This window comes from Syngnathoides biaculeatus, chromosome 12, assembly GCF_019802595.1.
Source record: "Syngnathoides biaculeatus isolate LvHL_M chromosome 12, ASM1980259v1, whole genome shotgun sequence".
In the NCBI taxonomy this organism is placed as follows: Eukaryota; Metazoa; Chordata; class Actinopteri; order Syngnathiformes; family Syngnathidae; genus Syngnathoides; species Syngnathoides biaculeatus.
In genome coordinates, this window is record NC_084651.1 from 24,619,939 (window position 1) to 24,646,602 (window position 26,664).

A 26,664-nucleotide genomic window follows, 5' to 3' on the forward strand; every position below is an offset into this window, starting at 1 on the left:
CAACTAAGGTGTGTCCCAATCCAACGGTGTATAGACTATATAGCTTCAGCTGTTTTAATTATTGCAGAGGGTCTGTATCACTATCCTCATATAGTGTAGTTTTAATTACTAACTTAACCTAAATGTTTAAACATAAACCGGTACCAGGTAAATGTGTACATAGCGGTGCAACGGTACAGCTAATGTACGTCACCGTACATACCCTGGTACTTGTTTTTTTTGCATAAAGAGAACAACTTTTTTCTTTCTCAAAATGGTATCTTTATTTTGCTTGACTGCATTATTTTGTGGACTGATTATTAATGACGAATTTCAAGTTAACCGTTATTCAAACACCTTTTTCAAATAGTAAATTGCCTTTTACTGTTTTCTTTGACATTTTTTTATCTTGTGAATGTTGAAAATATTAGGACTGCAACTAACATTTTAATTCTGTAATGTTTTTTGGAGGGGGAGTGGGGGGCTTGACCTTCAGTCTTCCAACCTGAACTGGTCGGCAGTTAGTCAGAGGGCACAACCATTTGAACTCACATTCACACCACCGCTGATTGTGAACTGAACACACGTTGCCTGCAACAAAGTCAGGCAAGTGTATCACTGCAACATCAGTAACTGGGAGTCAGATCAGGGAAGTGAATTAATTCATGTCAATACTTATGGACTAACTCATGAAGCAGTTAATGTTAGTTCACTAGAAATTACTCATGCTTTGGTTTAATCTACAAGACTACACAATCATTGGCATTTGACTTACATCTTTAAGAAAGGCAAACTACATTCTCACCACATTTTTTTTCGTCCTCTCAAATAGCGAACTGTTTATATCCTTGAGGGATGGCCACTTTATTAGGGATAGAGAGAAGCCCTGCAGCCCACCCTTTTGCCTCTATTGTTTTATACAGGAAAATGTACAATGTACTACCCCATCCCGACACCGCGTATCCTGTATTTTAAAGGGTTTTGCTCCTTGTTAGTCAAAGAGGCAAACAGTTTATTACTGAAGTAGAAGCCAAGAACTAAAAACTGTGTAGTCCATAAAAATATATTTAACTGTGCAGTGCGTACGGAACAGTACTAACATCTGTTGTGTATAGCATTAATAACGTTGTAATTATTTATTTATTGTTGTTCTTGTCTGTATTATCATCATCACCATCATCATTTTTATTATTATGTTGACATTTCTTTGAACCAAACAAACTGAAACTGAACTCTCACATTCACAAACAATTACAAATAAAAAATACAAAATTCCTACTTGAGAGTCAAAAAAATACAGTTTTTCCTCATGTCATTGATGGGGGTATTTGTGAAAATATAAGAATTATAATTTTCAGGAAAACGTCACATGCCTCACAGGCTTTTAAATGCATAAATTCCTTTTCACACCACACATGCTCAATGTGAAAGGACCGCACATCACAGAACAAAGACTACAGCATCCCACTCCAGTGTGCCAAACGCTGACTTAAGACTCCTACCGGGAAAAGTAAAGTTTTCCAGCTGGAAAAGTAGACCGCACACCTGCAACTTGGGCAAGATTTATTTGCCGGTATTGCAAACGAATGCCTTGGCATTCCTCATTTTAAGGAAGGGGTCAAGAAGGACAAGCTGCGGGGGAAAAAAAAGGAAATGGGTGCACAACCTAGTAATGGCTCATCAAAACCTCAGAGAATTTAGGCTTGTTTGTTTCCCTCGTACAAGACAGCCAAAGAAACAAACAACAACAAAAAAACACGGAAATCACTACACTAGTCCCCTTTTCCATTGGAGGACCATTCTGAAAATATAATTTTTTTCTCTTCAAAATCACTCCATAAACCATCCGCTACCCTTTATATTGTCGCTTGGCTTCTGCAAGACAGCAGAATGCAGCTGCCTCTTCAGCACATACGTTAACATTAAAGTCCCGTCAAGGGCATCACAAAGTGTGGTGTGAAAAGACCTTAAGAGTCCTTTTAGGATTCATTTTTGGTCAGCTTTTTTAGGACACATGATCAACTTGTTCATGTTCTCTGAACAGATGAACCTAATGAATAATCAGTTAACCCACTTTCGGGACCGTTAAACTTGTGTTACTTAGGGCATTAGAGTTCTGTTGAGTATGTATATACAGTATATGTTTTCTGTTTTAGAGAGAGAGAGAGAGAGAGAGAGAGAGAGAGAGAGAGAGAGAGAGAGAGAGAGAGAGAGAGAGAGAGAAGAGAGAGAGAGAGAGAGAGAGAGAGAGAGAGAGAGAGAGAGAGAGAGAGATAGAGAGAGAGAGAGAAGAGAGAGAGAGAAGAGAGAGAGAGAGAGAGAGAGACCGACCGACCGACCGACCGAATTCCATAAGTGTTGAGGCTATATGGAATGTGAACGTCTCCATCACACAACTATCAATTGTAAGTGTTCATAAATTGCTGTACATGTAGTGAAGTGGGTTTGCTGTGCATTTGTTCCCGTAGTCAGACAGTAGTCTAGCGATGCGTGATAACGAACTGTTTAAAGCCACAATTCAAAACATTGCTTATATTTACGTTGATCAAAGATCTGACTCATTAGCATGAATGTATTCAGAATAATAATGCTCACATTTGTGTACTTGTCCATTCCGCTCTGTCAGTGGAGGCAGAGTCCAATACACTTCGCTTTCATGTGAGCTCCCCAACTATACTTGCTTTCAAGTTCACTTTGACTTTTTTTCACTCCTTCTTTTTGCATAGGTCTAAATTGAGGTTGTGCATAGCTATTATCATTAAGAGAACTGCAATAATTCAGAGAAGTCATAAGCTACAACTCACTTTTAGTTTGAAGTAAATTCCCGGTTTCACTTGTACTCCTCTTATATACACGAGGAATTCAATTACCAGTGCTTCTCTTTCTTTTCTTTATTTAATTTTGTAATCTTCCTGAACTGGGTTTAGCATGATTATCCTAAGCGCTAACTGTAATCATGCCACTGGCATTAATTGGGCTGTAATTGCCGAGGCTCTCAGCACCTGGACGATGCTTAATTGTGTGCACTGTGCTGGCACAATGACCCATAATTTTTTTTTGGTTCATTTTTTTTTTTTCACTCTAATTTTCTTTCCTACTCCTAGCATCTGTATTGCTCACCCACACAACTCTGTGCTTTCCTTTCATATCCTTGTTTCTGTATCCATGTTAATGTGTCTGGCTTAAGTTTTACTTTTTCAAAGTGATTCAGTAACAATGTACACAACTTTTACCTGCATTAAGTTAAAAATTAATTGGTTTGCCGACACTACATTATATCTAGATAGATTTCATGGTAGTACAAAATAGAGAATTTGATAATGATGGAATGATTTGCCAGATACAGTAGCTGCATGGACATTATTGCATCATTTTAATTATTCCGTTCTTGCGTCAATGTCCAAAATGCCTTGACTGTAATTTAACTGACTTTTTTATTTTTGTGTTATTTAACCCAGTGAGCCTTCAACAGTCCAATCATTCTGCACTGAATGCCTCCATTAACAAAGCTTTCCGCTACTCCTCTGATTTCGTAGTCTTCTTTGAACGACCTTCACAGCCAGTTCCTGGTTGTCATTGAGGCTCTGACTGAGTTCTGGGACATTCTTGAGGAGATTGACACAAAGACCTGGGTCCTGGAGCCAGAAAAGCCAAGTCTTTCTGACACTATGAGACGAATCGTCATCGGTATGGTGATGTTTGAAAAATACACTATATTACACCAAGCTTTCAATTTCGTAATGCAAGTAAATAATAGTATGTCCTAATACAGTAATGTGCTTTGTGTGAAAATCCCCAAATATAGTATTAAAATGTGGTTTTAAAGGCTTATATACTACACACTGGTTTATTAACATTAGTATTATCATGGAAAAAAATGATTTTGATAATTACCAATGCTGCTATTTTAGGTCATCTGGCATAAACCTCACATTGAATTCTGTTCTAATAAATGTTTTAAGTACTACAGCATGGGTCCCCAATGACAGGGCAGCAGGCTGGTACCGGGCCTGGACTGGTAGAATGCCCCACAAAAATGCCCCACCCCCACCCTTCGCCCCCTGAGTGAAAGACAGAGATTGAAAACCTCTGTGCCTGCCGGAAGGTCTAACTTGCAGGCAAAGAGTTCGGGAAAATAAGATCAGGGTCTTTTCACGATAGGGTGTTTGATACTTATATTTCTTCCAAATACTGTAAACTTATCAACAATTGCATTGCATAGCACTGTCAATCCGCTGTCAGATGAGAAAAATGAAGCAAAAAAACCCATATACATTTCTCTTATGTCTCTACTGGCTCTAAATCTAGTTAGGAATTGATTTGTCTCACAAAATTCTAATGTTTATTGGTTCTGTATGTGCAGGAAATAATGTATCCATTAAAGTGGAAGTGGATCCCCGGCACCCAAAGATGTTGCCAGAATGCTGCCTGCTGGGAGCTGAGCATGGTCAGTAGGAACCCATTCAGGGAAGAGTATGTGTATTGATTTCATGTTCACAGTGAAATGAGCAGGAGGGTAATCCAAGAGTACCTTGAGCTATTGGCCTTATTAATAAGAACACCACTAACTTCTCCGAAATGATCTCTAGTTGATTAATGCCTTGCTATACACATTGTAATAATGTCCTTTGTGGCAGCCCCATGGAAGATCATTCACCTCTTCCAGAGTGAGGTCATCATTTTCAGAAATGAGGGGACGATATTGTTCAGCAAATCAATAATTGGTCCAGTTCATTCATTCTGAACTTTAATATATAATTTTTTTTTAACCAGTAACATAAATCACAATTACCGTAATTTCTCGAGTATAATGCGTTCTGATGTGTAATGTGCAACCCCAAAGTTTATCTAAAAAATCAGGAAAACCCTTCTACCAATGTACAATGCGCACCACCAATTTGCTGCAACCCATGTGCTCAAAATATTAGGAATTATCTGTATTTTTTGTTAGGTTTGTACTTGTTGTTTTTCAAAAAACAGTTCGTACAACAATAATTAACAATAATCATTATCCATGTTCTGATGTAGCGGTAATATAATCTTGGGACAGGCCACAGGACACGCTTGTCCTTGTCCGTGTCATTGTCAGAACAGAATCTTTCAACCAACTAAAATAAATGTTCAATGATTCCATAACATTTTATTAATACTGTCGATAACACATATTACAGTTTTAAATAAATATTTAACACTCTTTGACGTAAACATTTTTTTGCATTACATATTTGTGCATAAAAAGTTTGTGCATAGTGCAGTTTATTCTCTACATTACACATCTTTGGCCAAGATTTCAAAAGCAACATCTGGCTCATCTCCAATCAGGAAACATTTTTTGAATCCCAAGAGTTTTGGTTCCGCAGTGTAGCATCTTGCCTTCCATTTGACTACAATCTGTAGCAACTTTCCTTTGGTGTCAGGTGGCTATCAAAACAACGTGAGGTCAAACTACATCGAAATGAGCGTAATGGGCACATTTAAAAAAAAAAAAAAAAAAAGCTACTATTTCCATTGTGTGCATTCTCCTGTTTTTTTTTTTTTTTATGTGCCCATGATGCTCGTATTATGCAGTTTGAGCTCACATTGTTTTTATACCCACCTGAAGCCGTTGAGGTGAGCTATCATTGTTTCGGACTGCGGCGCTACTAGGTGGCGTCATCGGCACGAGTGATGACACATTTCTTTTAAAAGCATCTGCACAACTAGCCGTTGTAGTCAACATTTTTTGTCTTCGTTTAAGTTAAAACAAACTCACAGGCAGTCGTTTCTTATGTTTGGTGCTGTAGCAACAAACATCCTACGCTAACATTCGTAAAATGCAAGCTCCCCAAGGAGGTCATAGAATTCAGGTTGGGGCTGCACATTACATCAATAAATATAAATGTGTAACATAAAACATCGAATATCAGATCAAAATATATATGGAACCCTTTTTTTTTAAAATCACTATGTACTATGTACCTGTATAACACTTATTTCCAGAAGAGGGAGGAACATATAGTGACCTACAAGAGCGGAGGTAGAACCACGCAGGTAGATTATATTTTGTGCAGACGATGTAATCTGAAGGAGGTTACTGACTGTAAAGTAGTGGTAGGGGAGAGTGTAGCTCGACAGCATAGGATGGTAGTATGTAGGATGATTCTGGTGGTGGGTAGGAAGATTAAGAAGACAAAGGTAGAGCAGAGAACCATGTGGTGGAAGCTGAGAAAGGAAGAATGTCGTGCGGCCTTCCGGAAAGAGGTGAGACAGGCTCTCGATGGACAACCGAAGCTCCCGGAAGACTGGACGACGACAGCCAAGGTGATCAGAGAGACAGGCAGGAGAGTACTTGGTGTGTCATCTGGTAGGAAAGGGGAGAAGGAGACTTGGTGGTGGAACCCCAAAATACAGGGAGTCATACAAGGAAAGAGATTAGCGAAGAAGAAGTGGGATACTGAGAGGACTGAGGAGAGGCGAAAGGAGTACATCGAGATGCGACGTAGGGCAAAGGTAGAGGTGGCAAAGGCTAAACAAGAGGCATATGAAGACATGTACACCAGGTTGGACACGAAAGAAGGAGAAAAGGATCTCTACAGGTTGGCCAGACAGAGGGATAGAGATGGGAAGGATGTGCAGCAGGTAAGGGTGATTAAGGATAGAGATGGAAATGTGTTGACTGGTGCCGGTAGTGTACTAAATAGATGGAAAGAATACTTTGAGAAGTTGATGAATGAAGAAAATGAGAGAGAAGGAAGAGTTGAAGAGGCAAGAGTGAAGGACCAGGAAGTGGAAATGATTACTAAGGGGGAAGTCAGAAAGGCACTACAAAGGATGAAAAATGGAAAGGCAGTTGGTCCTGATGACATACCGGTAGAGGTATGGAAGCAATTTGGAGAGATGGCTGTGGAGTTTTTGACCAACTTATTCAACAGAATACTAGCGGGCGAAAAGATGCCTGAAGAATGGAGGAAAAGTGTTCTAGTTCCCATTTTTAAGAACAAAGGGGATGTTCAGAGGTGTGGGAACTATAGAGGAATAAAGTTGATGAGCCACACAATGAAGTTATGGGAAAGAGTAGTGGAGGCTAGACTCAGGACAGAAGTAAGTATCTGCGAGCAACAGTATGGTTTCATGCCTAGAAAGAGTACCACAGATGCATTATTTGCCTTGAGGATGCTCGTGGAAAAGTACAGAGAAGGTCAGAAGGAGCTACATTGTGTCTTTGTGGATCTAGAGAAAGCCTATGACAGAGTACCAAGAGAGGAACTGTGGTACTGCATGCGTAAGTCTGGTGTGGCAGAGAAGTATGTTAAAATAGTACAGGACATGTATGATGGCAGCAGAACAATGGTGAGGTGTGCCTTAGGTGTGACAGAGGAATTTAAGGTGGAGGTGGGACTGCATCAGGGATCAGCTCTGAGCCCCTTCCTGTTTGCAGTGGTAATGGATAGGCTGACAGGTGAGGTTAGACTGGAATCCCCTTGGACCATGATGTTCGCAGATGATATTGTCATATGCAGTGAAAGCAGGGAGCACGCAGAGGAACAATTGGAAAGATGGAGACATGCACTGGAAAGGAGAGGAATGAAGATTAGCCGAAGTAAAACAGAATATATGTGCGTGAATGAGAAAAGTAGAGGGGGAAGAGTGAGGCTACAGGGAGAAGAGATAGCGAGGGTGGACGACTTCAAATACTTGGGGTCAACAATACAGAGCAATGGAGAGTGTGGTCAGGAAGTGAAGAAACGGGTCCAAGCAGGTTGGAACAGCTGGCGAAAGGTGTCTGGTGTGTTATGTGACAGAAGAGTGTCTGCTAGGATGAAGGGCAAAGTTTACAAAACAGTGGTGAGGCCGGCCATGATGTACGGATTAGAGACGGTGGCACTGAAGAAACAACAGGAAGCTGAACTGGAGGTGGCAGAAATGAAGATGTTGAGGTTCTCGCTCGGAGTGACCAGGTTGGATAGGATTAGAAATGAGCTCATTAGAGGGACAGCCAAAGCTGGATGTTTTGGAGACAAGATTCGAGAGAACAGACTTCGATGGTTTGGACATGTTCAGAGGCGAGAGAGTGAGTATATTGGTAGAAGGATGCTGAGGATGGAGCTCCCAGGCAAAAGGGCGAGAGGAAGACCAAAGAGAAGGTTTATGGATGTGGTGAGGGAAGACATGAGGGCAGTTGGGGTTCGAGAGGAAGATGCAGGAGATAGGCTAAGATGGCAAAAGATGACACGCTGTGGCGACCCCTAACGGGACAAGCCGAAAGGAAAAGAAGAAGACTATGTACCTGTATATGACTATACAATGTGATTGTATTTTTTTATTTTTCATCCATACCAAAATATAATGCCCTCTTAACTTGTTGAAAATATTTTTGGAAAAAATTGCACATTATTTTCAAGAAATTACGGTAACATTGAAATACAGTATGAACATCAAATCTTTATTTGCTCGATGTATTGTCGTATCAAAATTTTAAAAAAAGGGTAGCTGGCTTTTTCCTTGCTTTTGGTAAGTTAGTTTGCCCAACATTTTTTCCATCTGCTCGATCTTCTGTGTGTCGTTGATGGTCTATGTAAACCGACTGTTCATGAAGCACTCATGGGACGCTTACGACATGTTGAAAGGAATTCAATTGTTTCAATGGCTGTAGAAATGTGTGTGTGTGGGGTGGTTTGCGGGGGGGGGGCTAGAGAGTGTTTGTCATCTCCCCCCATCATCGATGCCCTTGCACATGAATGTCAGTTTACCCTTAGATCTATTGCGTTACAGAGACTTTTTCACAATTTCACATTTTCACACCTTTTACCAGGCTTGCTAACTTCCAAGTGTGTGTAAAGAATGGATGTAGGATAAATGTGACTTTACCACCCTCTGTGGTAGTACCAGGGGCGCTACCACAGAGCTGTGAAATTCTTTTGATAAATTAAGTATTCTAAGTACTGTAAACGAAAAGAGTGAAGAAAATAAAAAGGTTCTCCCACTTCGGTATCTTGGAGGGATCTGACATTTTTATCATGGGTACATGTCCACTGTGAGAGAGATCATCTAAAAAGACAAATCCAGAAATCACAATGTATGACTTTTTTAACAATTTATTTGTGCGATACAGCTGCAAATAAGTATTGGAACACCTGACAAAGAAATGTTAATATTTGGTACAGTAGACTTTGTTTGCAATTACAGAGGTCAAGTGTTTCCTGAAGTTGTTCACCAGGTTTGCACACACTGCAGGAGAGATTTTGGCCCAGTCCTCCACACAGATCGTCTCGAGATCAGACAGGTTTCTGGGCTGTTGCTGAGAAACACAGAGTTTAAGCGCCCTCCAAAGATTTTATATTGGGTTGATACGCTTCTTACGGACCCACTACTTGGTTTTCCTGGCTGTGTGCTTTGGGTCATTGTCATGTTGAAAGAACTAGCCACAACCCATCTTCAATGCTCTGACTGAGAGAAAGAAGTTGTTCAAAAAATCTCAAAATACATAGCCGCGGTCATCCTCTCCTTAATACAGTGCAATCGTCCTATCCCACGTGCAGAAAAACACCCCCAAAGCATGATGCTACCACCCACATGCTTTACAGTAGGGATGGTGTTTTTGGGATGGAACTCATCGTTCGGCTTTCTCCAAACACGGTTAGTGGAATTATGACCAAAAAGTTCCGTTTTGGTCTCATCTGACCACAAAACTTTCTCCCATGACTCCTCTGTATCATCCAAATGGTCATTGGCAAACTTAAGATGGGCCTTGACATGTGCTGGTTTAAGCAGGGAAACCTTTCGTGCCATCCATAATTTCAAACCATGATATCTTAGTGTATGACCAACACTCACCTTAGAAACGGTGGTCCCAGCTCTTTTCAGGTCATTGACCAAGTCCTACCGTGTAGTCCTGGGCTGATTCCTCACCTTTCTAAGGATCACTGAGACCCCACGAGGTGATATCTTGCATGAGGCTCCACTCCAATTGAGATTGACCGTCATGTTGAGCTTCTTCCATTTTCTAATGATTGCTCCAACAGTGAACCTTTTTTCACCAAGCTGCTTGGCAATTTCTCCGTAGCCCTTTCCAGCTGTGTGGAGTTGTACAATTTTGTCTCTTGTGTCTTTGGACAGCTCTTTGGTATTGGCCATGTGACAAGTTTGATTCTGACTGATTGTAAGGGGTGGACAGGTGTCTTTATGCAGCTAACGACCTCACGCAGGTCCATCTGATTCAGGATAATACATGGAGTGGAGGTGGGCTTTTAAAGGTGGACTAACAGGTCTTTGAGGGTCAGAATTCTGTCTGATAGACAGGTGTTCAAATACTTATTTGCAGCTGTATCACATAAATAAATTGTTAAAAAAAATCATACCTTGTGATTTCTGGATTTTTATTTTTAGATTATCTCTCTCACAGTGGACATGCACCTACGATGAAAAATTCAGACCCCTCCATGATTTCTAAGTGGGAAAACTTGCAATATAGCAGGCTGTTCAAATACTTATTTTCTTCTCTGTATGTTATGTTTGTGATGTATCCTTTTCTTTTAATTAACTGTTCTGATGCTATCACACTAATTGCAGCGGCCATTCAGCTGTCCTGTCCAGTTTTCTGAGATACGCTCGGGTACACACTGCAGTTGAAACGCTGTGAATTAAATGTGTTGTATTTTGTACATAGAATTCAACAATGAGTCTTAGACCTTCCGCTTCCCCTTCCCATTCAATAATGTTTGTGGTGCAAATCCCCTTTAAGAAATGAAAAAGAGGAAAAGAATTTCAAACCAATATTGTCTATCTCATCTAAGTTCATAAGCTCTCTTTTCTATAATGTGCTTATCCCTTTTCTTTTCCTCATACAACTTGGCCTCCGTCACATACGTACACATGCTCTGAGGTTTTTCCTCTATATTTAAATGAAACTATGAGAACAAAAACACATTGTTACTTTCATTTATGAAATCTATATTTGAATAAGAACAAGCAGATGTGTTTTGTCAAATTTGTATTTCATGTAAAACATGCATCATGTACATGTAATGCACATGTAATTACCTCCTCTACTTTCTACTACTGGACACTCCTGACTACAGACTTTCAAACTTCTGGGGCTTTCTATGAAATGCAATGAATAGGATCAGTGGCCAGGATCAAAATTCCACAATTTGGCATTGTATTTTCAAGGTCTGTTCACAGGGCTGGCATCTCTTAACTTCCCCACTTTTACCAATATCTGAGGCGATTTTAATTTTGTTCTTAAATTGTTTCTCACTGATCGCGGTATGTCCCTGTAGTCTCGTGCCCTGGCTGACACAATAAGCTACATGCCAAGGATAAAACTCAGGTAATAAAAAAACAAAATCTGGCTCTGCTCGCCATTATTCAGATTAGCTCAGTCAGACATCATCAGGTGGGGAGGAAAAATTAATTTCACTACGTCAATTTCCTTACGTTTGGAGTTGATCTGGGGTGCTTGTGTTGATTATTGTCTTCCGTCATGTCAGAGCTCTTGCTTTCAGACGAGCACATTTCATTCCCCTTGTTGTAACCTCAGAGACATCCGACGAGCTTTCTCTTTAATTCCCCATCAATTGTCAGCTATTGTTTCTGTAAATCCGAGGTCAGGAAATGTCAAAGCGTGTTGCCTAGCAATGCGATTCAAATGATATTAATCATACACACTTCGGCCACCCGAGACGCCAGGCAGGCGGCGACCCTCAAATATCAGGTGTTGCACAGAAATATTGCTTTTTGCATGTAGGAATAAGAAATACTGAAAGTGATGAGCACTACTCAGAGACAAAGCTCCCCTGTGGAACATCAAAAGCAATGCTGGTTCATATCCACATGTATTTACCTGGAAAGTAAAATCAGGATGCATGTGCAAAAGATTAATATCATGTAATAATCTAAGTGGGGAAAGGATAAATCAGTATAGAATCAGGAAAGTATGGAGATGTGACTTCTAGTAATCAATTGTTCACCCATTTTCTGTTGCAGTTGTGACTCCACTGAGGAATAAACTGAATGCCAACATGCATTTGTGGTAAGAAGCGTCACAATCTGGGAATATTTAAGAATGATAATCTAATAGTTGTTTGTCAGATTTTATTTTAGCATTCTTCAAATGTGTTTTTTGCTAAACTGGTCAGTCTAAGCAAAGGTGATGAAATCTATGTAGAATGTGTAAATTGGTTAGCATTAACGCAAAATACACATCCTTTGGTAGTTATTGAATTTATTTGGAGAAACTATCAATGTGTGGTAATTCACAAACTAATCACCATAACTGATAAATTAACATTACTTTAGGCTTAACATCTACTACTCCGCACCGATCAACAGAAAGTTACTACGTAACCCAGTTCTTCTTGAACTTTTTATTCAAATTAACACCTAAAAAATAAAGAGGAAAAAATACTTGGCTTTCTAAGTACAACCGAATGACCCACATTAAAATACAGTAGCATATGGCAGAGGTTTTGTTCATAGAGGCATATTTAAAGGGAAATTCCAGTGGTTTGAAATAACTATGTATCCAATAGGTCGTATCATATGTACTGTACCTTGACAATCCAATACATCACGTAATATGTACCCTATTTGGACAATGTGATGCTAAATCCTCCCTCATTTAATAATGTTTTGAGATTTTTGTGGACAATTACGAATTTTCAGGGGCGCTGCCATTTTCGCGAGTCACATGATGTATGTGGGCGTATGTGATGTGTACCGTGCCGTTCCAAACACTCGATTACACGGGACACCATTATGCCCAGGGCTGATTTCTCGGATTTATCCTCATCTGATGAAGAAATAGCAGTATCGGTTGATCGGGAAGACGCAGGAATACTTTCATACAGATTTGAACCTGTGGCTGTAATTAATGTTGAATATTCGGATGGTTCTTTGGGCGGAATGACGTGGAGTCTGACTACTCGGAGGCCTACGCGCGATATAAGTGCGTAAACGAAGGCCCCCGGGAGCTCCGGCCCGGCAGCCGCGGATGGTTCTTCGTAAGGGAATGACGCAGAGCCTGACAAGCGAGCTCCAGCAGCTTGCCGCGAGCCAAGCTTTCAGGCGGCGGAGGCCTTTAGCCGAGCATCGGTGGTGGTGGAGGCCTTTAGCCTAGCTTCGGCATCCACGATACACGTTACATACGCCCACGTAGATCATGTGACTCGTGAAAATGGCAGCACCCCTGAAAATTCGTAAATGTCGATAAAAATTTCTCAAAACACTATTAAATGAGAGAGGATTTAACATCACATTATAAAAATAGGGTACATATTACATGACTTATTGGTTACATTGTTAATGCAACAACTGGATTTCCCCTTTAAAACAAAAAAAAAGTTTTGGATGGGGCAAGTGAAACTCCAGATTTGAATCCAATTGAGATGCTGTGGTGTGACCTAAATGGCCAATTCATGCTAGAAAACCCTCCAACATGGCGGAGTTGAAACAATTCTGCAAAGAAAAGTGGGACAAAATTCCTCCAGAGCAAGGTGAAAGACACATCACCAATTATTGCAAACACTAGATATTGGTTGTTGTCCCAAGGGTGCCACAGAGGGTCAGAAAAAGTTTAGATTTTTTTTTGTGCCTTAATAAATTCAATTGGTATTTCAAAACTCGCTTTTGTATTTCCTTGGGTTGTCTCTGAGTGTTATTAAAATTGGTTTGATGATTTCAAACCTATGTGTGAAAGAAAAACATCAGGAAGGGAGTGAATACTTTTTTACAGCACTGTATAATATAAATAAAAATGATAATATAAAATAATACAAAACAATAGCTCACGTCTGACTGCTTACTTGCACACTGATCAGATTCATCAAAATCATGTTATATCCGCTGACCCAAAATGTAGAAGTCGTACTAGAAGATGGAAGTTTAGACGGAGTCTCTGACACCAAATTGTCATTACTCCAAGTGCATTAGCAAGGGCAGATCTTAACTGCAGCGACATTTCCCAGCTTGGCACTGATGGGTTTGCCAATATGCATCAAGTCCTGGATTTTCACAAGAACCAAGATGCAGCACTTTTTACACTGAAGCACACCTGCACCATCTACAGCTATAGTCACCAATCTGTCACATGCGCCGGGCGGATGCGAAAGGATACACAGTCATTTCATCAATTTAACTAACTTGGAACAGACTACTCTGGCAAATTAGCAAACATGCTAGCGAGCTTTGAGCTTATATTGAAATCGATGTGCCACCGCTCTGGCGGATATTGTATAGTCTATGAAAAAAGAGTGGTGTGGTGTTGGTGTTATTGCTTCATATGTTTTCACTTATTTCTATACTGTAACGTATTTATTTTTAACCACACAATGAATGACATTACATGTACCTTCATTACAATGGTAAACACTAACTCAGATCGCCAACATTTTGGGTCACGAACGGCACCATGAAACAAATTACGGTATACTCTTGAACCAAGGTTTCACTGTATTATTTGTAACCATAAGGTTATGCTTGTAATAGCTGTGGTTGAAGTAAATTAAGTGTATTATTTAACTGATGTAAGGGTGATGAAGAGCATGTCTGAGAATTCTACAATACATACTGGTGTCTGGTGTTCTATGTGACAGAAGAATATCCGCTAGGATGAAGGGCAAAGTTTATAAAACAGTGGTGAGGCTGGCCATGATGTATGGATTAGAGACGGTAGCTCGGAAGAAACAACAGGAAGCAGAACTGGAGGTAGCAGAAATGAAGATGCTGATGTTCTCACTTGGTGTGAACAGGTTGGATAGAATTAGAAACGAGCTCATTAGGGGGACAGCCAAAGTTGGATGTTTTGGAGACAAAGTTAGAGGGAGCAGACTTCGATGGTTTGGACATGTTCAGAGGCGAGAGAGTGAGTATATTGGCAGAAGGGTGCTGAGGATTGAGCTGCCAGGCCAAAGAGCGAGAGGAAGACCAAAGAAAAGGCTGATGGATTTTTTTCTGGGCGGACATGAGGACAGTGGGTGTTAGAGAAGAGGATGCATGAAATAGGCTTAGATGGAAAATGACACGCTGTGGCGACCCCTAATGGGACAAGCCGAAAGAAAAAGTAGATACTCATTTGTAAGCATTTTTTAAGATAAAAAAATATTTGCCTACTGTATGACAAGTGTCAAGTATTGTAGATCCACTTAAATTTAATGCGGTAGCACAAATGCTTGTTTTTTTTCCTCCCCTGCCATCACCCCATTTCTTTTTTTTTTTTTTTTTTTTTAACCAACAGTGAAAGTCTCTTAATCATCCCCCAGTGTCTTTGCAGACTCATTTGCATGTGGTTAATTAGTGTGTGAAGGAGCTGTCTGTGGTCTGCTGGCAGGAACCCGGACTCTGGTGTCTTGCAAAACCTCCAGGATGTTTTGGAGATCGAATTCCCGTCACCTGCCACCCACGAAAAATCTGTATGTCACACATTTGCCCCCCTTTTCCATTTCAAACATGTCTGTTCCTATTGTGATTACCTCGAGGAATTGTGTGTGTGTGTGCGTGTGTGTCACATCTCAGCATGGATACTCGTGTTTGTCTGTCTGGTTAGCTTCAAATCTTAAGGGGGCGGATATCCACTATTGTCTGTTATTGTGTTTGTCGCCATTTCTTATTTTGTTTTCCGACGAGGTGGCAATTCTTCTCTAATTGGGTTGTTTACAGTTAGCACTATTAAAAACAACAAAGATGGCCAATTCCACACGCAATCATTGCAATCACTTTAATCACACAAAAACATTTTTTTTGGGGTGGGTCTTCTTGTCTTGTTGCTGCAATTGACTTCAAAGAATGCTGTGTATCCACTGCAATGATTAACGATTCAACTTCATTTGCATTCAGAAAGGGCTAAGAAGGGAAAAAAAAAGTTTAGTTGACCATATGATTTTTTTTAATTTATTTTTTTTAGTATGTCGCCCTCTTTTAGTAATAGCTACAATAAAGAAAAGGGGACAAAAAATACTCAATCATACATGAAATTTCTACCATTTCAAATCGTTCGCAGATGTTCAATGTTGAGTGTGGAATCTGCTACTCTTATCGCCTTGAAGCTGCGATCCCTGACCAAGTGTGCAACGATCCTCGTTGTGGGCAACCCTACCATCAAGTGTGCCTGTATGAGGTATGAAGGGTCTCACATATACACACATTATAAGCCTCACCCAGTACATTTGTAAAGGAAATACCATTTTGTCCATACATAAGCCGCAACTGTGTAAAAGCCGCGAGTGCCTGCATTGAAATACAAGATACTTACAAAGAAAAACGCTAGACAGAAAGTTTTAATACCTTAGCTTACCTTTACGTAACAACAACACAGTGGTACGAACAAGGCCGGTAAAAAAAAACAAAAAAAACATACCGGTTAAAAAAAAAAACAGCCGCGGCAGCTACATAATAGCAACACGGTAGCACAGCACTAACAGAGCAGGTTAAAAAAAAAAACATACCTAAATCACTGAGACACGGCAGTAACACAGCAGCAACATGCTAGCGCGACGCTGACAGGGCCGGTTAAAAAAAATAATTCATACCAGTAAAATCACTGAGACAGCAATAACAGCAACACGCTAGCAGAGCGCTAACGCTAGCGCACCCCTAACAGGGCCGGTAAAAAATACCAGTAAAAGTCACTTCCTCGGCACATGTAATCCACCGGTCTCACTCTTACCTTTTCCGCTTGAGTGCCTCCTTGTACAAATCAGCTGCATCACCGCAGAGTTGAAAGCGTGTGAAAAAGTCGCGGCTTATTGGCCAGAAATTACGGTATTTACTATCCATCCATTTTCATAGCTGGTTATCCTTATGAGGGTCGCGGGAGTGCTGGAACCTATCCCTGCTGTCAACGGGCAGGAGGCAGAGTACACCCTGAACTGGTTGCCAGCCAATAGCAGGGCACATGGAGAAACAGCAAGTCGCACTCACAATCACGGCAATTAAAGTTATAGGTTTTTGGGATGCGGTAAGAAACCGGAGTGCCTTGAGAAAACCCACGCAGTCACAGGGAGAACATTCAAACTCCTAACCTGGGTCCCCAGAACTGTGAGGCCAACGCTCTTCCAGCTGCACCACCGTGCTGCCTGTGTATTTACTACAGCATCACTAATTAATCGGCCAATATTAGCCTTTTTGATATTGTCAATTTTTTTGCTATTAAAACATAATACCTCTATTTAAGGGACTAACAAGGGCTCATGTCAATGTGGAATTTAAAGCACCTGTGTCAAAACTGAACTCTAAGGTGCACAATAGTATCATTATTAAACACTATCTGGGAGTCAATGGTCTTATTGATAATGGATAATTACATTGGACAAACATTGAATTACAAAGCAGGAGACATTAATATGAACATATATCATTATACAGATGTCACATTGAGCACCCCTGATTAAAGGCCTTCAAAATGTGGGCTGATTTCTTCACAGTACACTCATTTTTGGAATTCCTGATTTTGTGGGTTTTATGAGCCGGAAACTCAAATTACGCAGCCCTATGGGGGCACAAACCCGTGCAATCTGTAGGCCGGTCCCAAGCCCGGATAAATGCAGAGGGTTGCGTCAGGAAGGGCACCCGGCGTAAAAACTGTGCCAAACAAATATGAGCGTTCATCTAAAGAATCCCATACCGGATCGGTCGGGGCCCGGGTTAACAACGCCCGCCCCCGGCACTGCTAACCTGCAGGGCGTCGGTGGAAATTCAGCTACTGTGGGTCGAAGACAAAGAAGAGGAGGAAACCGGATCCAGCGTCAGAAGAAAAAGAGGAATGCACAGAGCCTACAACTGAGTGTAGGGACTTTGAATGTTGGGACTATGACAGGAAAAGCTCAGGAGTTGGTTGACATGATGATTAGGAGAAAGGTTGATGTACTGTGTATCCAAGAGAGCAGGTGGAAAGGTAGTAAGGCTAGAAGTTTAGGAGCAGGGTTTAAATTATTCTACCACGGAGTAGATGGGAAGAGAAATGGAGTAGGGGTTATTTTAAAGGAAGAACTGGCTAAGAATGTCTTGGAGGTGGAAAGAGTATCAGATCGAGTGATGAGACTAAAATTTGAAATTGAGGGTGTTATGTATAATGTGGTTAGCGGCTATGCCCCACAGGTAGGATGTGACCTAGAGTTGAAAGAGAAATTCTGGAAGGAACTAGATGAAGTAGTTCTGAGCATTCAAGACAGAGAAAGAGTTGTGATTGGTGTAGATTGTAATGGACATGATGGTGAAGGAAACAGGGGGGATGAAGAAGTGATGGGTAGGTATGGCATTCAGGAAAGGAACTTTGAGGGACAGATGGTGGTGGACTTTGCAAAAAGGATGGAGATGGCTGTAGTGAACACTTATTTCCAGAAGAGGGAGGAACATATAGTGACCTACAAGAGCGGAGGTAGAACCACGCAGGTAGATTATATTTTGTGCAGACGATGTAATCTGAAGGAGGTTACTGACTGTAAAGTAGTGGTAGGGGAGAGTGTAGCTCGACAGCATAGGATGGTAGTATGTAGGATGATTCTGGTGGTGGGTAGGAAGATTAAGAAGGCAAAGGTAGAGCAGAGAACCATGTGGTGGAAGCTGAGAAAGGAAGAATGTTGTGCGGCCTTCCGGAAAGAGGTGAGACAGGCTCTCGATGGACAACCGAAGCTCCCGGAAGACTGGACGACGACAGCCAAGGTGATCAGAGAGACAGGCAGGAGAGTACTTGGTGTGTCATCTGGTAGGAAAGGGGAGAAGGAGACTTGGTGGTGGAACCCCATAATACAGGGAGTCATACAAGGAAAGAGATTCGCGAAGAAGAAGTGGGATACTGAGAGGACTGAGGAGAGGCGAAAGGAGTACATCGAGATGCGACGTAGGGCAAAGGTAGAGGTGGCAAAGGCTAAACAAGAGGCATATGAAGACATGTACACCAGGTTGGACACGAAAGAAGGAGAAAAGGATCTCTACAGGTTGGCCAGACAGAGGGATAGAGATGGGAAGGATGTGCAGAAGGTTAGGGTGATTAAGGATAGAGATGGAAATGTGTTGACTGGTGCCGGTAGTGTCCTAAATAGATGGAAAGAATACTTTGAGAAGTTGATGAATGAAGAAAATGAGAGAGAAGGAAGAGTTGAAGAGGCAAGAGTGAAGGACCAGGAAGTGGAAATGATTACTAAGGGGGAAGTCAGAAAGGCATTACAAAGGATGAAAAATGGGAAGGCAGTTGGTCCTGATGACATACCGGTAGAGGTATGGAAGCAATTTGGAGAGATGGGTGTGGAGTTTTTGACCAACTTATTCAACAGAATACTAGCGGGCGAAAAGATGCCTGAAGAATGGAGGAAAAGTGTTCTAGTTCCCATTTTTAAGAACAAAGGGGATGTTCAGAGCTGTGGGAACTATAGAGGAATAAAGTTGATGAGCCACACAATGAAGTTATGGGAAAGAGTAGTGGAGGCTAGACTCAGGACAGAAGTAAGTATCTGCGAGCAACAGTATGGTTTCATGCCTAGAAAGAGTACCACAGATGCATTATTTGCCTTGAGGATGCTCGTGGAAAAGTACAGAGAAGGTCAGAAGGAGCTACATTGTGTCGTTGTGGATCTAGAGAAAGCCTATGACACAGTACCAAGAGAGGAACTGTGGTACTGCATGCGTAAGTCTGGTGTGGCAGAGAAGTATGTTAAAATAGTACAGGACATGTATGATGGCAGCAGAACAATGGTGAGGTGTGCCTTAGGTGTGACAGAGGAATTTAAGGTGGAGGTGGGACTGCATCAGGGATCAGCTCTGAGCCCCTTCCTGTTTGCAGTGGTAATGGATAGGCTGACAGATGAGGTTAGACTGGAATCCCCTTGGACCATGATGTTCGCAGATGATATTGTGATATGCAGTGAAAGCAGGGAGCATGCAGAGGAACAATTAGAAAGATGGAGACATGCACTGGAAAGGAGAGGAATGAAGATTAGCCGAAGTAAAACAGAATATATGTGCGTGAATGAGAAAGGTGAAGGGGAAGAGTGAGGCTACAGGGAGAAGAGATAGCGAGGGTGGAGGACTTCAATATTTAGGGTCAACAATCCAGAGCAATGGTGAATGTGGTAAGGAAGTGAAGAAACGGGTCCAAGCAGGTTGGAACAGCTGGTGGAAGGTGTCTGGTGTGTTATGTGGCAGAAGAGTGTCCTCTAGGATGAAGGGCAAAGTTTACAAAACAGTGGTGAGGCCGGCCATGATGTACGGATTAGAGACGGTGGCACTGAAGAAACAACAGGAAGCTGAACTGGAGGTGGCAGAAATGAAGATGTTGAGGTTCTCGCTCGGAGTGACCAGGTTGGATAGGATTAGAAATGAGCTCATTAGAGGGACACCCAAAGCTGGATGTTTTGGAGACAAGATTCGAGAGAACAGACTTCGATGGTTTGGACATGTTCAGAGGCGAGAGAGTCAGTATATTGGTATAAGGGTGCTGAGGATGGAGCTGCCGGGCAAAAGAGCGAGAGGAAGACCAAAGAGAAGGTTTATGAATGTGGTGAGGGAAGACATGAGGGCAGTTGGGGTAAGAGAGGAAGATGGAGAAGATAGGCTAAAATGGAAAAAGATGACGCGCTGTGGCGACCCCTAACGGGACAAGCCGAAAGGAAAAGAAGGAGAATAGAGTTTTGTTCCGTTGCGGGTTACACAAGCAATTATCCCGTTAAAGAGAAAAAAAATGGGATTGGACTCTTGGGCCCAATCCCGCCTCTTGTTTGATTGAGTGGGGTCCTCACCCTCTGTGGTGGAAGCACAGCATTTACAGGACATTTCTGACAGCCATTGTGCATGTGAAACAATGTCAATTCACTTGCATATGTTCACAAGCACACACCCTTGGGACCTTTTCTCTGGGTTTGGGGCCACTCACTCATTGCATCAAATAACTCATCAATATGCAAATTGACTGGGTAGCCCTTCACCTACTCATGATATTATTATTATTATTAATAATGTTAATGTTGTTTTGCATATCTATCACACAAAAGTTTCAAATTATCAAACCAATTTCAATATCACTGAGGCAACCCAAAGAAATACAAAATACAGTTTTCAAATGACAATTAAATTTATTGAGCCACAAAAAAAAATCCAAACCTTTCTGACCTAACTTGAAAGTAATTGCCCCCTTAACCCAATAACGAGTTGTTCCACCGTTGGCAGCAAAAACTGAAATCTAGTGTTTGCCATCTGAGTACGACAAATGTAACAGGGCCTTCCAAAACCTTCTAACCTTCCAAAAAAGTTAAATTTTTGACTCGTCAGTCCACAAAATGTTTCTCTCTCTGTTTCTCCACTCATAGGAAGGTTTGCCACTGCTCCCAGTTTTCTCCATTTGTGGATCATACCTTTGACAATGGTTTGCTGGGTTGAAACTTTTTCCAGACACACCTTTCCCAAATCTGTGGACAGTCACAGTGACTTTGTGATTTATCAATTACTTTTCCCTCGGAGCGTCAGAAAGTGTTTTTTTTTTTTTTGGTGCCCTAATAAATGTAATTGTCATTTGAAAACTGCATTTTTTATTTCCTTGGGTTGTCTCTGGGTTATATTAAAATTGGTTTGATGATTTGAAACCTTTGTGTGTCATATGCAAAAAAAAACAAAACTGAAATCAGGAGAGGGCAAATACTTTTTTCACAACATTGTTAAATGTGACATTTTTACCATGTATTTACAGGTCATAATTTATGGGTCTGCGTTAGAATAAATATTTGGTCCATTCCAAAAGAATCATTGAATAAATTTAATGCACTTTTTTCAAGGAAACAAATGAAGAAAAGTTATCAAAATGTAATCAAATGTAGTTTATTTCTTTGAGAAAGTAATTGAAATTATTTATTACATTTAAACATAACTTGCTATTGTAACCGACTATATTTTCAAATGATTCTTCTCAGCACTGTGTTAGAAGCACCCTTCTGATATAGCGCCGCTCAAGTGAAGTGAGGTGGGGGGTTTATGCCTTCACGTGGAAAAATAAAATGTTTACATTGATACTTGAATATGATACCTTTGAATAAATCTGTAAAGTTTCCCTCTTGAAATATTTCCATCTCTTTGGAGCTGTAATTAAAGACCAGAAAGTGTTGGGAACTTGCGCTTGAAATGAGCTTTCTGCCTTCATTAAGGCGCCATAAGGTTTTGAAAATTAGCAGAGAACTTCATGTGCAACTTTACAAAGTGTTACTTGAATGACCCTTTTGAAGTAAAACGTTATCACTTGACACATCAGTTTCAAGGTGATGATTTGATTAAGTTGTCTTTTCTCTTTTGTCTTGTCGCCTCCAGTGGCTGCGTGTGCTGCCCGCCAGCAGGCAGAGCTTTAACACGGTTTTTGGAGAGTGTCCTTACTGCAGCAAGGTATGCCCGCACATTGCCTTGTGACAGGCAGTAGCCTTCATAAAGACCTTTGCTTTTTAGTCAATAGATATTCAGCGTGCTTAATTAGTTGAGCGCGGTACATCACATGGCCTTCTCTTTGCTGAAAGGCTATTGGTAGCAGAAAAAAAAAGTGCCGCATTCATAGCGAAGCTACTCGTTCGATCGTCATAAAGGAGTGCGTAAAGTATGTGCTGGTGAATGCTGTATCTCATTGAATCAAAGTCAAAAATGAACTTATTTGTGCACACGCCTTTCGGCGTAGTTGATAGCTCAGGTAGTCAAAAATGTGAGTGCACTTTATTGCATTGTTGTAAAGTATCCTTCAAAAAGCATTTGACTATTTATGAAGCAGAGCTCTCTCTCTCTTTCTCTATTTATTTCAGCCCATTACTGTGAAAATGGCAGCTCAGAAGTCTTGAAGTGGCATTCCGTGCCATATCAACTCAAGGAAACGGTTTAGAACTAATACAGCTAAAGAAAGCAAATCACTGTTCTTGCTGAAACAGGCCAATTTGAAAATTCCTGCTGGGGGAATGAGTTCTAAATGGGAAGTCCAACAGCCAGGAGAAGGGCGGTGCCCATGAAGATGGCACAGTAATTCTTGGGCATGCATGCAGGAGTAGTTTGCCGACCTATATGCTAAGCCCACCCCCACCCACATCTAAGGTGTACTAGACGTTGCCACCGCAGTGAGCCCCTCTTCCATACTGGCTATCTTTGGGAATCGAGCCCTCACAGATAGGAAACATCTGTATTTTTGGATCCTTTTGTGAAATTTAGTCATTTAAAGGTTTGTGCTTTTGGAATAAAATCTTCAATTAATCATTCAAATAAAGAGAAAAAAACAAACACATTTTCCATCTTGATACTTTTATTATTATTTTAAGGGTGAAGAAATTCTAGTGGTCCAAAATGTAAAGGGGTGTCTCGTTCTCAAAGCTTTTTAGGACGACCTCTCTTTCCTTGCGGAGGGCCTCTCAAGTAGCGAGCATCAATGGGTTTGCTTTTGGCCTCCTCTTCCTCCTCCTCCTCATCATCATCATCACAGCTGTCGTCTTCCTTGTAAGTCCTCACAGCTGTAGCCCTCGGCCTCAGTGATCTTTGGACCCGGTCGCTTTTCTACGGATAAAAATAAAAAGAAAATTGAAGTTTATTAGGAATGAGCAAGTATATGTAGTCTTGATGCATAAAATGATACAATGATCATAAACAATCCTTTAAAAAAACTTTCACTTTTAACCTAACTACAAAAGACAATTTTCCTGAGACGTATACCAAACTAAACACACTGACCACAAAACCAAGACATGAACTGAAGAGTTTGTGAACCATTCCACCCCTAAAAAACTTGTGGCCCCCTGATTGGTGATAATTCACATTACGGTCACATCTGACTTGAGGGGCAGCACTAAAGTCTTGAAACTCTGAATGGCCTGACTGAGGACTTTCAAATTCTCATTTTCCACTGAATAAAAAGAAAAGAAAAATGCAACTACTCGGACTACACACAATACTGGTGAATAAAATGTGGAGGTGATGATTCATTCCATTGTAGACTGTACTTTAAACTGACAGTTAAAGTGCCACTGACACCTAAAAGATGAAATTTACTATGTTGTTAACCCCCAAAAAATCAGCCCGAATGGAATCATCCATTTATTCACAGTATGTCAGAATGTTGCCGTACATCTTTTTTTTTTTTTCATCTCCTGCCATGAAAAATCTGTCGACTGTGGTGGGTTGAAGAAGCCGGAAGTGACAGATTTTACAGACACCTACAGCTGGGGAGTTGAGTGTCTTTGCCTCTTGTACTGGCAAGAAATTACCTGTTTTTTTTCCGCGTGTTATGCAAAACGCCAGCTGGATTTTGCTCCAACACCCGGGAGGATGGATTCATTCGTCACGTTTCCAAAAGACACGACTCGTCGTGAAAATTGGATTGCACACGTGGAAAGGACAAGAGCACTGTGGGTTCCAAATGACGTATAGGTGTGTATAGAGCTATTAAAAAAAATACTGGGGTGGGCTTGGGCGACTAATTTGTCTCAGTTTATAACATGTTATGTGTGAATTTAGAATAAATCCCCTTGGTCAAACCAGCAAAATATAACAAAGCAGTTGTATTGCGTTTAAGACAATTTAATCACGCACAATACAAAATAAAATAGAAGTAAAAAGATGGTTTATTAGCGTGTAACACGGGCTAACTGGCCATACGACGTATAGTCACCACAGTCATGTTCAAAATAGGCGATTGTTATTTCCTATGAATGTTCCGGACATCTCCAAAAGACGGAATGGCAGTCTGGCGTCCATGTACTTGTCGGAAAGCAGCAGTATTAATAAAAAGCTCCGTCGACAGCCATCCTCATCCTTAACATTCTAGAAATCCGCGTTCGACAATGTAATAGAGTCCTTCTTTCAGAACATAACAAAAGAGCCGCGTCATAATAACTTAATAAAGTACGTAAGTCAGGGGTGCTCAATGTGTCGATCCACTGTTAGCGGCGGCGCGGGGCGCAGTTTCGCCCGACCCAGAGATGGGTTGGGGGGACGTCTGCAGTTGCACCAGGGGCAGGGAGAACAAACGAGCCGAAGCCACCGGTGTCTGGGCATCCCTGATGTATTTACTTCGCCCAGGATGGGTACTCATGAGTATGCTACATAGACAAGACTTGAAAAAGGGTTAGGAAATCAAACAATTATGGGCCAGTCATTTAGATATTTCATCGGGTCCCTCGTCTTCCTCGTCTCCCCACTTGTCTGTGTCTGTCAGGGAGTCTTTTGTCAGTGGAGAAGTGATCCGCATTTCATCTAAATATGGTTCGAAACAATATGGTAAAATGGACCCGGTCGTTTTACTCACTTCTGAGATGTTTTCTTCCTCAAAAAGAGCTTCAGTCTCAAAAGGGGTATCAGAAAAATCCAAAAAAAAAAAGCTCTCGTTCATGTGCCATTGCATTTGGCACAGCATGTTTTCAGGGATCCATTGTGATGTCTGGACATGACATCATAGACAAATATGGCCACCACTGGGATGTGCATTGTGTTGAGTCATACTTTTATAAAACGCTTCCAGCTCACTTTTTCCGACCGGTATTATCGTCAAAGTGATTAATATTAGTTGTAGTTTTGTTAATACCTATTTGCTTATGGCCATACTAACCTGAGAATGCCAGATCTTGGAAGCCAAGCAGGTTTGGACCTGGTTAGTAATTGGATGGGAGACCGACTGGGAATACCAGGTGCTGTAAGCTTCTCTCCCCGCTAAAATTTAGAGGAGTTGCGTCAGGAAGGGCCTCCGGTGTAAAACTGTGCCAAACAAATATGTGTTCATCTGAGATGACACGCTGTGGGGACCCCTAACGGGACAAGCCGAAAGGAAAAGAAGAAGTTAATACCTATTTTAAAATTTTATTTTTTGGTGTTAGTGGCACTTTAAGTATCTTGTGTATGTACTGTGCTCGATGACAAATACAAATATTGGATCTATATTTCCCTTGCCTGGACTGTCACTGGGGGCCCCCCTCTGGAGCCAGGACTAAAGATGAGGCTCGAAAGAGAGTGACTGGTGGCTGGGTAAACCGCAAGAGTAATGTGGGTCCCCTTTCCCAAGGGCTCACCGCCTGTGAGGTGGCCAAAAGGGTCAGGTATATTGTGAGCTGGGTAGTAGCCAAAGGTAGAGACCTTGGTGATCTGATCTCCGGCTACAAAAGCTGGCAATAGGGATGTGGAATGTCATCTCTGGCAGGGAAGGAGCCCAAGCAGTGTGTGAGGTCGAGACGTTCCAACTAGATAGAGTCGGGCTGACCTCCACACACGGCTTGGGCTCTGGTACCAGTCCTCTTAAGAAGGGTTGTACTCTTCCACTCTGGAGTTGGACACAGTGAGAGGTGACGAGGAGGTGTGGGTACACTAAACAGCCCCCAGCTGGGCGCCTTTAGGTTGGGGATCACCGCAATGGACGACGGTAGCCTTCAGCCTTTTGATGGGAGGACTGTTGTTTGTGCCAATCCAATAAACAACACTTCAGAGTACCTACCTTTTTGGAGTCCTTAGCACTTAGAACTCCCTGTGCTGAAGAGCGCTCCCACTGGGGACTCAATCGTTCTGCTGAGGGACCTCAATGCTCACGTGGACCATGACATTGAAACCTGCAAGGGCATGATTGGGAAGAACCCCCTCCAACTTCTGTGCTCAACACGCATTGTCCATAAACACTGTGTTCAAGCATAAGGGTGTCCAAGTGTACCAGGAGACTCTAGGTCGGAGTTTGATGATCAAATTTGTAGTTGTCATTGAACTTGCGACCGTATGTCTTGTCCACTCGGG

General features: G+C 41.5%; 2 protein-coding genes and 1 pseudogene across 6 annotated transcripts in view; 2 read left to right on the forward strand and 1 right to left on the reverse strand.

Moving 5' to 3' along the window:
* fancl (FA complementation group L) overlaps nucleotides 1-23,185 on the forward strand; it is a 68,299-nt gene extending 45,114 nt beyond the window's left edge. Inside the window, exons 9-15 of the mRNA XM_061838049.1 lie at nucleotides 3,516-3,666; nucleotides 4,343-4,426; nucleotides 11,944-11,989; nucleotides 15,284-15,365; nucleotides 15,953-16,069; nucleotides 22,240-22,311; nucleotides 22,716-23,185. Coding sequence (XP_061694033.1) covers nucleotides 3,516-3,666; nucleotides 4,343-4,426; nucleotides 11,944-11,989; nucleotides 15,284-15,365; nucleotides 15,953-16,069; nucleotides 22,240-22,311; nucleotides 22,716-22,751 — 588 coding nt within the window. The 3' untranslated portion in view covers nucleotides 22,752-23,185. The remainder of the gene's footprint in view (nucleotides 1-3,515; nucleotides 3,667-4,342; nucleotides 4,427-11,943; nucleotides 11,990-15,283; nucleotides 15,366-15,952; nucleotides 16,070-22,239; nucleotides 22,312-22,715) is intronic.
* A 6-nt stretch (nucleotides 23,186-23,191) lies between these two features.
* Nucleotides 23,192-26,664, reverse strand: part of LOC133510247 (serine/threonine-protein kinase VRK1-like) — a 57,235-nt gene continuing 53,762 nt past the window's right edge. For 3 of the 5 annotated variants that reach the window (XM_061838051.1, XM_061838050.1, XM_061838052.1), the window contains one exon: nucleotides 23,192-23,451. In XM_061838051.1, coding sequence (XP_061694035.1) covers nucleotides 23,266-23,451 — 186 coding nt within the window. In that variant the 3' untranslated portion in view covers nucleotides 23,192-23,265. Of the gene's footprint in view, nucleotides 23,452-24,350; nucleotides 24,993-25,031; nucleotides 25,147-26,664 lie in introns of those variants that run through there. The other 2 variants (XM_061838053.1, XM_061838054.1) reach the window with 2 other exon arrangements.
* Nucleotides 25,481-25,589, forward strand: LOC133510329 (5S ribosomal RNA; annotated as a pseudogene).